The 15,769-nt window shown below is 49.6% G+C and overlaps 1 protein-coding gene and 1 pseudogene across 1 annotated transcript; one reads left to right on the top strand and one right to left on the bottom strand.

Moving 5' to 3' along the window:
• Positions 1–6,102: 6,102 nt before the first annotated feature.
• Positions 6,103–8,232, bottom strand: LOC117869871 (probable G-protein coupled receptor 33). The gene has a single exon (XM_034756976.1). The coding sequence runs from the start codon at positions 8,230–8,232 to the stop codon at positions 7,129–7,131; it is 1,104 nt and encodes a 367-aa protein (XP_034612867.1). The 3' UTR covers positions 6,103–7,128.
• Positions 8,233–13,023: 4,791 nt separating this feature from the next.
• LOC117869870 lies at positions 13,024–15,348 on the top strand (annotated as a pseudogene).
• The last annotated feature ends 421 nt before the right edge of the window (positions 15,349–15,769 follow it).

Here is a 15,769-nt window from a genome sequence, read left to right as displayed (position 1 = left end):
AGTGTACTGGAAGATTGAAGTGCGCTCCTACTGGTTTTTGAATGTTATAATGCTTGATGTCTGATTTGTGTCTATTTATTCTTTTGGTCGGAGATTGTCCAGTTTGGCCAACGTATATGGCAGAGGGGCATTGCTGGCACATGATGGCACTACAAAAAGTAATTTTCCCTCTGTTGATATTCACCCCTTCTTCTCAACTGTTGAGAATAGGCTACTTCCAACTTGATTGAATTGACTTCATTAGCACTGACCCCCGCACTTGGTAAGACAACTCTCATCTGTTCATGTGCTGTAATATATATACTGCTTACTGTATTTTTCACTCCATGCATCTGACAAAGTGGGTTTTAGCCCACGAAAGCTTAGGTGGATGAGGACAACATCAGACTCCTCATCTATAGGTGTAAAGACTAAGAACAATGCCTGTGGTCCGCCCCCGCCCCTCCGCCCCTGTCAGCACACCGCTCAGTGCCTGTGTTTCGCACTCCAGATTTCCTGTGCAAGCTATACCCTGCAGAGGTGTAAACAGAATGTGAACCAAAGTACAAACACTTTAGTAGTGGAACAACTTTTGAAATATTTCTGTACCAGTCCCTGCCCTCATTCAATAGCCGAGTTCAGGGGCTGTCCATGCTCTGCATTTCATGAAGGTCCGAGCCTTTGGTTTTTCCCTGGCTCTGCACCAAGAATGCCCTGACAATCTGAAAATGAGAAATCGGCTCATATTTTGGGGAGAGGGGCTGAATCCCGGGAGCTCCTTGACCCAATGGTCCCAAATTTGCCACACTAACCCCACCCCAGCCTCCGTTGCAGAGTACCAGTTTTCAAGGCAGTTACCCTACACACAGGGGTCTCAGTGGCATTTGGATAGTAGCAGCAGCTCAAATTCAGGGGGCTCCATCTCATGAACTCCGCAACCAAATGGACACCCATTTCCCAAGCAGACTCTAGCACAACACATGAGACCTGTCACAACTAGGAGGCGCTGGCTCTGATCTTGCTTCAGGGTCTGGGACTAGCTGGTTCAGGGAGGTAGGGATCGGTGGTGTTGACTTCTAGCATGCAGGAGCTGGGGCCAGTGGAACTCACTGCTACATGGTGGAAAAAAACATCTCTCCCTGACCCCACCTGTTATACACACACACAGGGACTGCTGCTACACCCTGACTCCAGAGCGTGCAGGGTCCTTCTCACCCTCATTGTAACACAGGAAGCTGCAATACACCAACCTGCTTCTCTGCCCAGGAATCTCTGGGCTATTGTCTCTGTCAGCGACTGCGCCCCCACGCCCCCGGCCCTGTTAGCATGATGTCCTCTGTGCTCTGCAGACTGGCCTAAGGTTTAGACCACGGGAGACTGGGAGCCAGGACTCCTGAGTTCCATTCCTGCGTCTGGGAAGTGAGTCAGGTCTAGTGGGTTAGAGCTGCAGGAGTGGGAGGCAGGATTCCTGGGCTGTGGGAGGGATGGGGGTTCTGGTGTCTTAGAGCTTCGTAAATGGGGAACACCTCACCTGATTAACCTGAAACAAGAGAAAAAAAATCATCCATGTCACAGACCCCACCTACTACCTCTGTCTATTGAGTCTCCATGTTAACCCCATTAATTCCCAGTGGAAGGGAATCCCACTGTTTGCCTTGGTAATAGCAAATGTCTGTGGCATCTAGGTAGGATTAACAAAGAAATTCCCCTTCAGACCCAACGAGGTGCAGCTGCTCATTGTCTCGACTCACCTGGGCAGCGCCGGACCCAGCGCAGAGAGAGACTCGGATGGTGTGTGTTTCCCAGCAAAGTGTCTGTGAGTCTGTGCTGCCCTGTGTGTTGAGCTCTCTCCCCTTAACTCTGTGTCTTCTACATGCTCCGCCTCCAGCTGCTCCATGAGATGGAGAAGCTACAAACCAAATTTGGAAATGATCATTCAGACACTGTCTAAGAAAAAAAAAACACCTAAGAAACAGCCCCAGCCTCTCTAACCAACTATACACCACTCCCCTCCCAGCTCTGGGGCCAGAACCCAGATGTCCTGAGTCACCCCTCCCCTGCTCTAACCACTATCCTGAGGCCTCGGCAGGGAGCAAGTGCCAAGGATGCAGCGGGGATCTGGGTGCTGGGGCACCTCCCACCTGACCTGGTGCTTCTGCCGGGGAGTGGTGTCGGGGTGCTAGGATTTTCGCCTCCTTGCCCACCCAATGCTTCTTCCAGGGCTTCGGCATTTCCGCTGTTGGAGGCATCCATTCTTTTGGGTCCCCCAATTGGCCAGAGGCCCTAGGCACAGGCCCCGTTGGTCCATTGGATAATTCACTACTGCCCAGCCAAGCGGGAAAGCACAGAAATGTTGGGAGCTGCAGTACCCCCTGGGCAAATATCAACATCACCTGCCACCCATTGGAAGGAGTCATGTGTCCAAAGGGACTAGAGCTTCAACGGGGCTCTCAAAGAGGCACGTGCCCCAGAGATTCGTCCACGGCGGCTGGCATGAGTGTGGCCGGGCTGATGCCCCGGAGTTGGACGTGAGTGTGCAGAGAGGAAAGGGCTGCTGGATTCAGGTGGCCGCTTGCAACCAGGTGCTGCAGACGCTGAGCTCAGAACTGCCCAAGAAGTGTTAGAAATACCATCGAGTCCTGCTTTAAAAATTGTGGGTGGAGAAACCGTCAGGGTGGGTCTTTTTTTAGTCTTTATCATCTTTAGCATATACCTCTTCGTCTTCTCCAATCCCCTTTGTGTTATTCTTACACCTCCTTAGGGTCTCACGGCCCCTCTGCATTCCCAACCAGCCCGGACTCTCACCGCACCTCCACCTTGCCGACTGGCTTCAACCGTCACGGCCCCTCCTCTTTCCCAGCCCCTCATGCCCCCTCCACCTTCCTGGCCAGCCCAGCCCCTCACGGCCCCTCCGCCTTCCTAAACGGCCCGACCCCTGACTGCCCCTCTGCCTTTCCAGCCAGCACGGCCACTCACAGCTCCTCCGCCTGTCCTGCCAGCCCTGCAGCCAATGGGAGCAACCCCCAGCTAGTTGGGAAGGGAAGTCAAGTGGCAGCTGCAGGTGGCACCACCCTGGTGAGGCTGGCTGTGGGCTCTGCCTGTCGGTTCTTGGGTTGAGGATTAGGATGTTGATGACGTCCCTCTTGTCCTTCCATCTGGTCCTCATCTCCTGTTTTATAACTTTGTTCGTGTCTACATCAGCCTTGGTTTCTGCTGGGTCTTTGGTACGGTGATGTATGAGCTCCTCAATGCCTTCCTCTCCCTGGGCATACTCTCCACCATCTTCAACCTCACCCTCAGCAGCCTGGACCACTGCACCCTCACCTGCCTCCCCATCAGGTCCTGGCATCCCTGCACCATTGCCCTGCTCAGGAAGCTGTTCACGAGCATGTAGCTGGTTTCCTTCACTCTCAGCTCTCCCTAACTGAGTTTCTGGGAGCTCCTGGAGATGGAGGGGGCAGGTTCGCCTGCACCAATAGTTACACCTTCTCTGGAGAGGGGGACGAAACCGAGACACAGGCATGGAGAACATGTCTCCATCCAGTCCTGTTCGTGGTGCAGTTCCTGATAGGCTTCCTGCTGCCCCTCTGCACAAACGGGGGATGCCACAGCGGGACAGGGCTGGGGGAAACTGCCTTGAGATCTGGCACTGAGGAATGGAGGCTGGGGTGTGGTTTGTGATGCAAATTTGGGGTCATTTGATCCAGAGGTTCCCACGATACAGGCTCCTCCCCCCATACACACACTGATTGAACATTTTCAGATGGTTATAATGTTCTTGGTGCAGAGTGAGGGAAAATAGCAAAGAGGCCGAACTTGGGATGGCCCCTGAGCTCAGCTACGCAATGGGACCGAGGGCCGGTGCAGTCGTACTGCAAAAGTGAGTCCACTCCTCAAGTTGTTTGCACCTGTGCTAAATAGCAGTTCACACTTCTGTGGGTACGGCTTCCATCGGAAATTGAGTGTGAGTAACACCCACGTTGAACTGACACATGGGGGCTTAGAGACATAGCCACTGCTCTTTTGAATGAAGCATGGAGATGTTTGAGTTCTTGTTCCTATTATCACCTTTGACCTGGTGTCTTCAGCCACTAGGGGGCTGAATTGGGACCACACATGGCATGTAAGTCCTGTGCCAATAACCAATTATTTTGGTCTCTGGTTCTTCTGAGCACCAGAGTTGGTGGTGTGGGGATGACTCATTTCGAATGGCCTCAAATTATTATTATTAGCTAGCAAAAAGTTGTGGGGGTGGGGGGTGGAGATTGTTTTAATCTGAACAAAATGTTTTTTTTTCTGAACTTGGTTTTTACACATTTTAAATGAATAAAAAGTTGTTTTGAATAAGAAAATTGAAATATTTTATGTTGAAAATGTCAGCTTTTTGGTGGTTGAGAGAAACAATTTGGCAAATTGGACACTAATTCATTAAACATTTTGGTGTCATTAAGTCTACTGTAACTGCTAAACACCATTTCCCCACAAAGCTAGGTTTGAACCAGGAGTCCTAGCTTCTAGCCCCCTCCAACCTGCTAGATGCCACTCATCTCCCAGCAGCAGCAGAAGATCCCAAGAACTCTGAAGTGAAGTCAATAGCTCTACACTGATTTACACTGGTGAGGATCTGGTCTGTTCACTCCATGCCCTACTGCCTTACAGGCTTAATATTCCAAAATAATTGGTGATTATTTGTTATGGTTCTATTTTTGGAGGGTTTCTCAGATGAGCACCCTTAAAAAGTCCTGAATTTCCAAAAGAAGGAGCTGAAATCTTTGTGAACATCAGGCCTGTTAGAAAGTGTCTCAAGTCAGTACATGATTCCATGTGCTTGGAACCCTTCAGGTACTAGACCATGTCAGATCTGATTGGGTTTTAAGACATTGTCATACCTAGAACTCAAGAGGTTTAAGAACTAGGCAAATATCTAGAACTAATGCGGTACTATTGTGTGTGTGTATATTATATATCTACATGTGTATGTGTATATGTATACACACACACACATTTAAAAACCACAATAGTATCCCTGAGTTCTAGACATTTGAGTGATTCTTGAACCTCAAACTGGTCCTATGTGGTCTACGATGTCATATATGAGATTGGAAACTAGGATGCTCTAGACCGCATAGGATCTCTTTGGGTTTTTAAATCTTGGCAGACCTAGAACCCAAGAGGTTCAGGAACCAGCCACATATCTAGAATGCATAGGATCCTATTGGCTTTTGAAACAAAGTGGTTTGGAAAACATGATGTCGAAATCCAACCTACATCAGATCAGATCGCATTCAAAACACTGACAGACCTGGGACGCAAGAGGTTAAGAACTGTCCAGGATTCCTAGAATACATGAGATCCTATTAAATTATGAATCAGCAAGAGGTAGTATTTGTCATGTTTGGCAGTCTTGTTTCCTCTGAACAGTAGCAATGGGAAAAGATTTTTAAAACAGAGGGGCTACGCGCATGTCTAACTTTGCCCAGCCCTCCACGCAGGAGTGGTGGCCCACACAGGCCTGGCTTCCTGAAATACCCCAGTGGGTCCAGGTGACAACTGGTACAGCACCTCAACAACATCTGCCTGACATCTGGATAGAATCAGAGATTCCAAGGCCAGAAGCAGCATGGTGGTCCCCTAGTCTAACCTGATGAGAACGTCCCTGAATTAGTCCTTTGTTGAACTAGAGCAGATCCATTAGAAATACCATCCAGTCCTGCTTTAAAAATTGCCAGTGATGAAGAATCAACCAGGGAGGACCTTTTTAACTCTTTATCATCTTTTGGATCTGCTTGGCCCTAGACTTGGCCAAGGTTTTGTAACTTAGCTGGAGTTGGCAGGTGGGATCTTCACAGTTACTGTGACCTTTGACCAGAGGTGCACAGGGCAGCCCACACTGAAAATGCCAAGATCAGGGCAGGCTGCAAAAAGGAGAGCAGATTCTCCCAAAACTGGTTGTTAACACTGTAGTTAGATTCACCAACCAGTCATAAGCTGTGCTCCTGATCCACCGCACTGGTTATCAAGAAGACAAGAAAAAAGAAAGAAATCCCACAGCTCCCTTTATTGCATTCCAATCTTAGGTTTCCAGTCAGAAAATAGGTTCAGTAAAGTGAGAAGTTACTTAAAATTCTATTAACTATACAAAATGTTCTTCTAATCCCCAAAGGGCCAGCCACATTCTCAGATCAATACTGGTTTGGATCTTACCCAAAATACAACACTGCCAGCCAATTCTTGATGGGCCATCGAACAACCTGGACAGTGCTGATGTAATCTATCTGGGGATGTCACCCAGACACACAGCACAGATTTGAGATATCAATATACCACACATATTTACAACTTATGACACAAAAAGAATGCATACACCTAAACAAGCATATCATATTTATCAAATGATAACTTTTCCACTGATAGCTTACATGGGATATCAGGTATGTTTCAATACAATTTTGTATCCATAATATTATGAATGATTACCCATATTCCATACAGAGTTACTTTTATTAGCTTGGAGGTTCTCTCTTCACCACCCTGAAATGTTCATGGACAGGTGGAGTCTCTGGTGCACCTCTTTATTCTATCATCCTGTTTTCCTTACTGGCCACTCTTAAACTAAGCCAGAGCCTCCCCACATGAAATATCCCAGTGAGCTGGTCACAAGGTGTTTGTAAATTATGTCAGAAATGCCCCACAAACCTTACAGAAACTATGTAGTTCAAGAAAAACGTGGGAATCAGTATTATTATTTTTTTTTTCATTTCAGTAGTGCTGGGAGCCCCAGTCCTGGCCCAGAACCCTGCTGTGCTAGGTGCGGTACAAACACAGAGCAAAAAGACCGAACCAGTCCCAGAAAGCTCAATGTGTAAGAAGATGAAATAGAAAGAAACCTCATCTGGGATGAGGGAGACAGGCGTTTGTTCCAGTTCTGCCACTGACCTGCTGGGTGACCTTGCCCAAGTCACTTCCCCACTAGAACGTATGGGACCTAGAACATATGGGATTCTGGAGACAGCAGGGAATCTAGAATCCAGGGATACTGAGGGGTTTATAAACATTGAGATACCTCGATCCCATCAGCTTTCAGAACCAGCGGGAATCTAGGAACAAAGGGGATGCCAAGTTTTCAACTCTCCCTAAGTCTGGGCACCTTCAGACCATCTCTTCTTTTGATTTCTCAACTTCTGACATCTGTCTTCCATTAGATTCAGGGGCACTGAGATCATCAACAAAAGCCTCTTTGGCCAGAGTGATAAGAGACATCCTGAAGACCTGCCAGAACTTCTCCCCCACAAAGAGGTAGAGGATGGGAGAGAAGGAGGCATTGAAGCAGGATGTTAAGGTGTAAATTACCAGGAGGGCATCTGTCACCGACTCTGGCACCTCCTTCTCGTAGAGCTTCAAGCCATGGTAGAGGTGGTAGGGCAGCCAGCCAAGGAAGAAGGAAACCATCGTGGCCATCATGACTTTGAAGGGCTTCCCTGCCCATGACAGTTTCTTCTCCTTCATCTTCAGCCCCACGCGGACATAGCATCCCACGATGGTGCAGAAGGGCAGCAGGAATCCCAGCAGGAACCGGACCAAGAAGATGGCCAGGTGGGTCTGTCTGCCCAGGTTCTGTGTCTCAGCTCCATTCCAGTTCCCGGAGATGTTGTAATTATTGATGCAGGTAATCCTGCTCCTGTCCACCACGCGGGTCTCCCGGAAAGCCAAGTAGGGAGCACTGAGACTGAAGGAGGCCAGCCACACGCCCACGACCAGCTTCCATGCCCGGGGCATGGTGCGGTGATTCCTCGACCAAATGGGATGGTGAGTGAGGGTGTAGCGGTCCAGACTGATGAGTGTGAGAAGGAAGACGGAGGAGAACATGCCCATGGAACCGAAGGCATTGAGAAGCTTGCACATGGCCATGCCAAAGACCCAGTGGAAACCCAGGAGGACATAGATGGCGAAGAAGGGGATCAGCAGGGTGAAGAGAAGGTAGCAGGAGACCAGGTGAAGGAACCAGAGCGTGGTCACCGTCCTCCTCATCTTCAGCCCCAGCACCCACAGGAACATCCCGTTCCCCACCACACCCACCAGGAAGGTGATGAAGAGCAAAACAGCAGAGGCCAGGTGAGAGATCTTCGTGATCTCTGTGGTCTTGCTGGAATTTGCCACTGTGGTTGGTGGGAGTGCCGAGATATCTTGNATCTCTGTGGTCTTGCTGGAATTTGCCACTGTGGTTGGTGGGAGTGCCGAGATATCTTGTTCCATAGTAACCTGGGAAGAGACAGAAGAGGGGTTGGAAGGGATGACAGTGGAGGCAAAAACGGAGAGTGGAAGAGGAGAAGTGATTAGTACCAGATTGGGGTAGGAAGGTAACATTGGAGAGGACCTCACTGGGCACCCTTTGGTCCTCCAGAATATCCAGGCTGGATATTCTCAGAAACTGGGCTATAGCTGGTGGAACTCACTGCTACAGGATAGAGCTGTGAGCAATAGAGGAGGACAAGGGGGATAGCAGACGTGGGAGGAGTGGAGAAGGGGACACTCTAGTAGATCAAACATACAGCTATGCAGAGAATACCACATAGCTGTGATCTGGATGTGTGGCTGGCTCAAGGGAACAGGGAATGGGTCCTGGGGCCTTTCCCCTCTAGTGTGGCCAGCTCCAATCTGGCCCCAGGGCAGGGGATCAGGCCTACTCAGTTGGGGATGCGGGGGAATTGGTGCTGTTGACTCCTAGCGTGCAGGAGCTGGTGCCAGTGGAACTCACTGCTACAAGGAAGAAAAATCCACCCCTCCCCCTCCCATCCCCATCTCTTGTGCTTATCTGCCAGCCACAGGAACTGCTGCTACACCCTGACTCATGAGAGTTTGCAGGGTCCTTCTCACCTCATTGTAACACAGGAAATCTCAATCCACAGCCTCATTAGCTCTGTAGAAAGGCCTAATGATTAGAGAATGGTGGAGGGACTGGGAGGCAGGACTCCTGGGCACTGGCAGGGACGGTGGGATCCTGTTTCTTAGACACTTCTAATGGGGAGCACCTCATCTGATTACCATGAAACAAGAGCGAAAATTTACCCACATTACAGATCTCATCTACTATCTCTGTCTACTGAGTGCCCCATGTTAACCCCAGTGCTACCCGATGGCAGGGAGTCTCACAGTCTAACCCCACAGATACCCAGTAGCAGGGAGTTTCACAGGCCAACACCACGAATACCCAGTGGCGGGAGTTTCACGGGCTAACACCACTGATACTCCATGGCAGGGAATCCAACTTGTTTGCCTTTACAATAGCAATAGCAAATGTCTGTGGTTTCTAGGTGGCCTTAGCAGGGAAATTCCCCTTCAAACCCAACAACGTCAGACTCACCTGGGCAGCAAGTGGTGAAAACACATACCCAGCCCAGAGACTCGAATGCCCAGCAAAGCGTCTGTCTGTCCTCGCCTCAGTACTGCCCTGTGTGTTGAGTTCACTCCCCTTAACTCCGTGTCTACTACATGCTCCACCCCCACTTGCTCTCTAAATAGAAAAGCTGCAAACCATAAATGGAAATGATCATTCGGACACTGTCTTAGCAGAACAACCACCTAAGAAACAGCCATTGCTTTAAAACTAGCCGCCACTCTCCTGCCAGAGCCAGGGCTAGAACTCAGTGGGCGGTCTAGTCATGGCCACAAGCCCACCTTGCTAGGCACTGTATAAAGAGAGAGTAAAGAGACAGATCTTGCATGAGGGAGCTTACTGTCAGGGTCGATAGAGACCTGAACCAGGTCTCAGGAGGCCTTGGTACTATTCCTGGCTCTGCCATTGGCAGACTGAATGCTCTGGGGCAAGTCACTGCTGCATTCTATGCCTCGGTTTCCCCATTTGTAAAATCCAGGAGACGGCTACTGACCTCCTTGGCAAAGTTCTTTGAGATCTACTAAGATAACTGGCTTTGTGGATATGGAGAAAGTGGTGGACATGATATATCTTGACTTTAGCAAAGCTTTTGATACGGTCTCCCACAGTATTTTTGCCAGCATGTTAAAGAAGTATGGGCTGGATGAATGGACTATAAGGTGGATAGAAAGCTGGCTAAATCATGGGGTCATGATCAATGGCTTGATGTCTAGTTGGCAGCTGGTATCAAGTGGAGTGCCCCAGAGGTCTGTCCCGGGGCCGGTTTTGTTCAACATCTTCATTAATGATCTGGATGATAGGATGGATTGCACCCTCAGCAAGTTCACAAATGATACTAAGCTGGCAGGAGAGGTAGATATGCTGGAGGGTAGGGATAGGGTCCAGAAAGATCTAGACAAATTGGAGCACTGGGCCAAAAGAAATCTGATGAGTTTCAACAAGGAAAAGTGCAGAGTCTTGCACTTAGGACAGAAGAATCCCATCCACCGCTACAGGTTGGGGACCGACTGGATAAGCAGCAGTTCTGCAGAAAAGGACCTGGGGATTACAGTGGATGAGAAGCTGGATATGAATCAGCAGTGTACCCTTGTTGCCAAGAAGACCAATAGCATATTGGGCTGTATTAGTGGGAATATTGCCAGCATATTGAGGGAAATGATTATTCCCCTGTATTCACCACTGGTGAGTATTGAGTACAGTTTTGGGGCCCCAACTACAGAAGGGATGTGGACACATTGGAGAGAGTTCAGCGGAGGGCAACAAAAATGATTAGGGTGCTGGGGCACATGACTTACCAGGAGAGGCTGAGGGAACTGGGATTGTTTAGTCTGCAGAAGAGAAGAGTGAGGTGGGATTTGATAGCAGCCTTCAACTATGTGATGAGGGGGCTTGCAAAGAGGTAATGGAGCTCGGCTGTTCTCAGTGGTGGCAGATGACAGAACAAGAAGTAATGGTCTCAAGTTGCAGTGGGGGAGGTCTAGGTTGGATATTAGGAAACACTATTTCACTAGGACGGTGGTGGTGAAGCACTGGAAAGGGTTCCCTAGGGAGGTGATGGAATCTCCATCCTTAAAGGTTTTTGAGGCCCGGCTTGACAAAGCCCTGCCTGGGATGATTTAGTTGGGGATTGGTCCTGCTTTGAGCAGGGGACTGAACTAAATGACCTCCTGAGGTCTCTTCCAACCCTGATATTCTATGATTCTATGAAAACCAAGAATCAGTATATTTTGTTAAAATGATTCATACATTCCATCAGATACGAGCTGGATGGAGGAATCCCTGGCTCTCTGGCCTGGGCTATGCAGGAGCTCAGATGGAATGATCGGAACAGGAATAGAACCCAGGAGTCTGGACTCCCATCTTCACCCCAACCTCCCATCAAATCCATGACCCAAGCAGGAAGGGCCAGGGGGTGTGATTGACCACCAGTCAAATCCAATTTTGAGACCATCAACCTCTGGAACACCTTGCCACTGAATGCTGCCATGGCCAGTTGCTCAGCCAAAGGAAAGGATGTTGGGTCAGACGACAGGGAATGCCTGGAATTAAAGAGGTGGCCTGGGGACTCAGGGCCACAGGAAACTCCTTGCCAATCACAGTCAGAAGAAAGCAAGAGGTGGTCCTATGAGTAAGGCTGCCTGTCTGTCACAGAGGTCAGGGAAGTCACGGATTCTGTGACTTTCTGTGACCTCCATCACTCTGCAGCCGCCGGTGCTGGCTCAGGGGCCAGCAGCATCAGTTTGGGTGGAGGCTCAGGGCTGGGGCAGGCGGTTGGGGTGCAGGGTGGTGCTTACCTGGGGTGGGGGCTCCCTCCCTCCCACAGGCATGTCTCTGCAGCTCCTAGGCAGAGGGGCCAGGGGGCTCAGTGTGCTGCCTGCACCCACAGGCACCGCCCCTGCAGCTCCCATTGGCTGCGGTACTTGGCCAATGGGAGCTGTGGAGTTGGCGCTTGTGGTGGGAGCAGAACGTGGAGCCCCCCTGGCCACCCCTTCCCCTAGAAGCTGCAGGGACATGCTGGTCAGAACCAAATAGGGACCCTGCAAGCCCTGCCAAACCCACCCCAAAGTGCTTGTGGGGGTCCTGGGCTGTGTGCCACTGCCCCAACCCTCCCAGCACCAGTGGTGGTTCTGGGCCATTCCCTGAGCACCCGTGACACCCCCAGCCTACCCCCCCTTCCCGAGTACCCCAGGCCCCCTGGCCCAAGTTTTAGTTAGGGGCATATAGTAAAAATCATGGACAGGTCACAAACCCTGAATTTTTGTTTACTGCTCATAACCGGTCCATGACATTTACTAAAAATACCTGTGACTAAAATGTAGCCTTACCTCTGAGTAATGAGGACAAGAGGAGCCTTTCTAGCCAGGAGTTAAAAGTCGGAGTAAGATGCTTGGAAAGGGGTTAGACCCACCTGTTTAGAGCAGGCTAGCAGAGAATTTCCCCCACAGGGAGATTATTCCATCCTTATCCACTAGGTCGTGTCTTGTGCCTTCCTCAGAAGCAGCTGGGATTTGCTAGAGACAGGACGCCGGGGTAGATGGGCTCGTTGAGTAGTTTCCTCTCTCCTTGGGTGTTCCAGCTCTAGCCACTAGACCCCATCCCCTGAGGCAGGAATAGAACCCAGGAATCCTGATTCCCAGTTCTCCCTGCTCTAACCACTAGACCCCACCCCCCAAAGCAGGAATAGAAACCAGGCATCCTGAGTCCCAGCCCTTAAAAAGGCCCAAGGCTGCCAGGTGGAAAGCCCCTTCCAGGCACAGAAGCACAGCACTTTCTCCTGCTGGGTTAGGCGTGTGCATTTGTGAAACCACTTCAGCTTTTGAGGTTTTCTGCATCAGCCAGACTGCAGTTCCCCTTCCCGTTGCCTGCCCCCAGCCTGCCGAGCCTCACGTGCACTGGTGATGCTCAGGTCTGTGCTGGGGATCTGCTGGCCAGATGTCAAACGCATTTATCTCCAGCGAGACGGGAACCCAGTGGAGACGACTCTGATGTAATGGCAAAGTTGCTCTGAATTCTCAGCCTCCTGCAGCTGATAATTCATAAATCCGTCCGTCTGGAACCCAGACGGGCCCCTAGATTGTTCCACTCTCATCTCCGGCACAGCCCAGGCAAGAGGCTCTCAATTAGTCCCCCCGTACGGAGCCCAATCCCTCATGTTTGCCAAGCGCATCTTCTGGAAAAGCCACCAGGTGTTTGTCCGGCTGTTCTTAAAACCTTCCAGTGATGGGGATCCCAAAACCACCCCTGGAAGCCAATTCCAGAGCGTCTCCCCCTTGAGAGTTAGAAAGTGTTTCCCAAAATCTGGCTTAAAATGTACCAACTTTTAAATTTGGGGAGTAAAAGTGCTGAGTTTGCAGTTTAAAAAGAATCTGGATTTTTTTAAATGGAAAAATCACTGTTTTTTCCCCCAAAAAACCAGTTTGCAAAAATCAAAGCTTGGGCTAAAAGCTGTTTTCTGAAAACTCAAGATTTTTACCAATCCTCTGAATGGTTTTCATCAAAACTGACGGTTTTGAATCAAACCCCAAAGACAGTTATTGGAATCTGATTGTTTTTTCTTTTCCTTACCAAAAATCCATTTTCAAAACCCAGCATTTGGGCTTAAAACTGTTTATAAAAACTGAACATTTGACTCAAGCCCGACATTTTTTCTTACCAAACCTGCCATTTTTTATCCACCCCCCCCCAAAACATTTACTCAAACTGCCAAATTTTTTACCCCCGTCAGTTTCCAAAACGTGAAAAAAATCCAGTTTCCACTTTTTCCATTAAAAACAAAAAAAATTGTATTAAATTTTTGAAAAGGAGCCAGACCTGGTTTGAAATCCTGGTGATAAATTGCTGACGTATCCATCTGGCTCCATCCATTTCCTATTACTCCAAGGTCCTTGCTCTCACTTAGGAAGAAAAGGTTCATACAAGGGTGCTGAGGAGGATATTACAAAAATCCTGGGCACAGAATGCTCAATACAAGAGGTGACCCATAGCTCTGTCTTGTAGCAGTGAGTTCCACTGGCCATATCCCAGTTGATCTGAGAATACCCAGCCTGGATAGTCTGGAGGACCAGAGGGTGCCCAGAGAGGTCCTCTCCAATGATGCATTCCTGACCCTCTGGTATTTCTCCCTTCCTTGTCTTCCATTCTATATTTTCCCCTACTCTGTGGTCATTTGTAACCCCCTTTCTGTCTCTCTTTTCTGTCTCTGTCTAACCCCTCTTCTGTAACCCCCTGAAAGTCATGGTGGCCATGGTGGTTTTCTTTTTCCTTGGCTGACTGCCCTACCACCTCTACCACAACGGATTTATGAATTATCAGCTGCAGGAGGCTGAGAATTCAGAGCAATTTGCCCTTACATCAGAGCCGTCTCCACTGGGTTCCCGTCTCGCTGGAGATAAATGCGTTTGATATCTGGCCAGCAGATCCCCAGCACAGACCTGACAAAGGCAACACGACCATCCAATCAACCACTGGGGAGAATTCCAGCCAGACCCCAGCTGCTGTGAGCACTTCTCACCTCACCGCAGCCGTGTTGCTCTTCCCCACCTTCCTGGTGGGTGTGATGGGGAATGGGCTGTACCTGTGGGTTCTGGGGCTGAATATGAGGACAGTGACCACACTGCGGTTCCTCCACTTGGTCTCCTGCTACCTCCCCTTCACCATGCTGATCCCCTTCTTCACTGTCTATATCCTCCTGGGTTTCCACTGGGTCTTCAGCATGGCCATGTGGAAACTCCTTTGTGCATGCCTCTCTCTGGGCATGTTCACCCCCATCTTACTTCTCACCCTCATCAGCCTGGACTTAAAAACCCTTATTCAAAATCCCATCTGGTTTCAGAATCACCGCTCCCTGCCCTGGGCTGGAAAGCTGGCCGCAGGTGTCTGGCTGGCCTTCTTGGTCTCAGCACTCCCTACCTGGCTTTTGAGGAGACCCGGCTGATGGACGGGGGCAGAATCATCTGCAGCAACAATTACAACATCTCCGGAGACTGGAACGGAGCCAAGAGGCAGGCCCTGGGCAGACAGGTCCACCTGGTTGTCCCCATGGTCCGGTTCCTGCTGGCTTCCTGCTGCCCTTCTGCACCATTGTGAGATGCTATTTCTGCCTGGGGCTGGAGATGAAGGGGAAGAAGTGGGCATGGGCTGGGAACCCCCTGAAAGTCATGGTGGCCATGGTGGTTTTCTTTTTCCTCGGCTGACTGCCCTACCACCTCTACCACAACTTGAAGCTCTATGAGAAGGAGGTGCCAGAGTTGGTAATTGGCACCCTCTTTGTCATTTTCACCTTCATGTCCTGCTTCAATTCCTCCTTATCCCCCATCCTCTACCACTTCATCGGGGAGAAGTTCTGACAGGTGTTCAGGATGTCTCTTCTGACTCTGGTCAAAGTGGCTTTTGTCAATGATCACGGAGGCAGTGACCCTGAGTCTAGTGGAAGACACGGGTCAGAAGTTCAGAGCACAAAACAGGAGATGGCCTGAAGGTGCCCAGACTTAGGGAGAGTTAAAACCTTGGCAGCCCCTTTGTTCCTAGATCCCCTATGGTTCTAAAATCTGATGGGTTCCAGGTATATCACTGTTTATAAACCCTGCATTGTTCCTGGATTCTAAATTCCCTGCTCTCTCTCGAGAATCCCTTGTGTTCTAGGTCTCTCAATTTTTTCAAGCTCAGTGGGTCATCAATGGAACCAGATCAGTAGTCAGCTCCAGAATCTTGTTTGTCTTAGATCACTCAATGTGTCTCACCTACTTGACTCTCTTGGATACTGCCTCACTAGCTGGGTCTGGAATATCATTTATCATAAGCATCTCAATGTGTTCAAATTCAAAGTCTATGGGTTCTATATTCCTGACTGGATCTAGGACATCACTGGATTCTAGAGTGTTTTCAAACCACATGGAA

Source organism: Trachemys scripta, chromosome 24 (assembly GCF_013100865.1).
Source record: "Trachemys scripta elegans isolate TJP31775 chromosome 24, CAS_Tse_1.0, whole genome shotgun sequence".
NCBI lineage: Eukaryota > Metazoa > Chordata > Testudines > Emydidae > Trachemys > Trachemys scripta.
The sequence above is the reverse complement of the archived record's forward strand: the minus strand, read 5'-3'. Positions and strand labels throughout refer to the sequence as shown.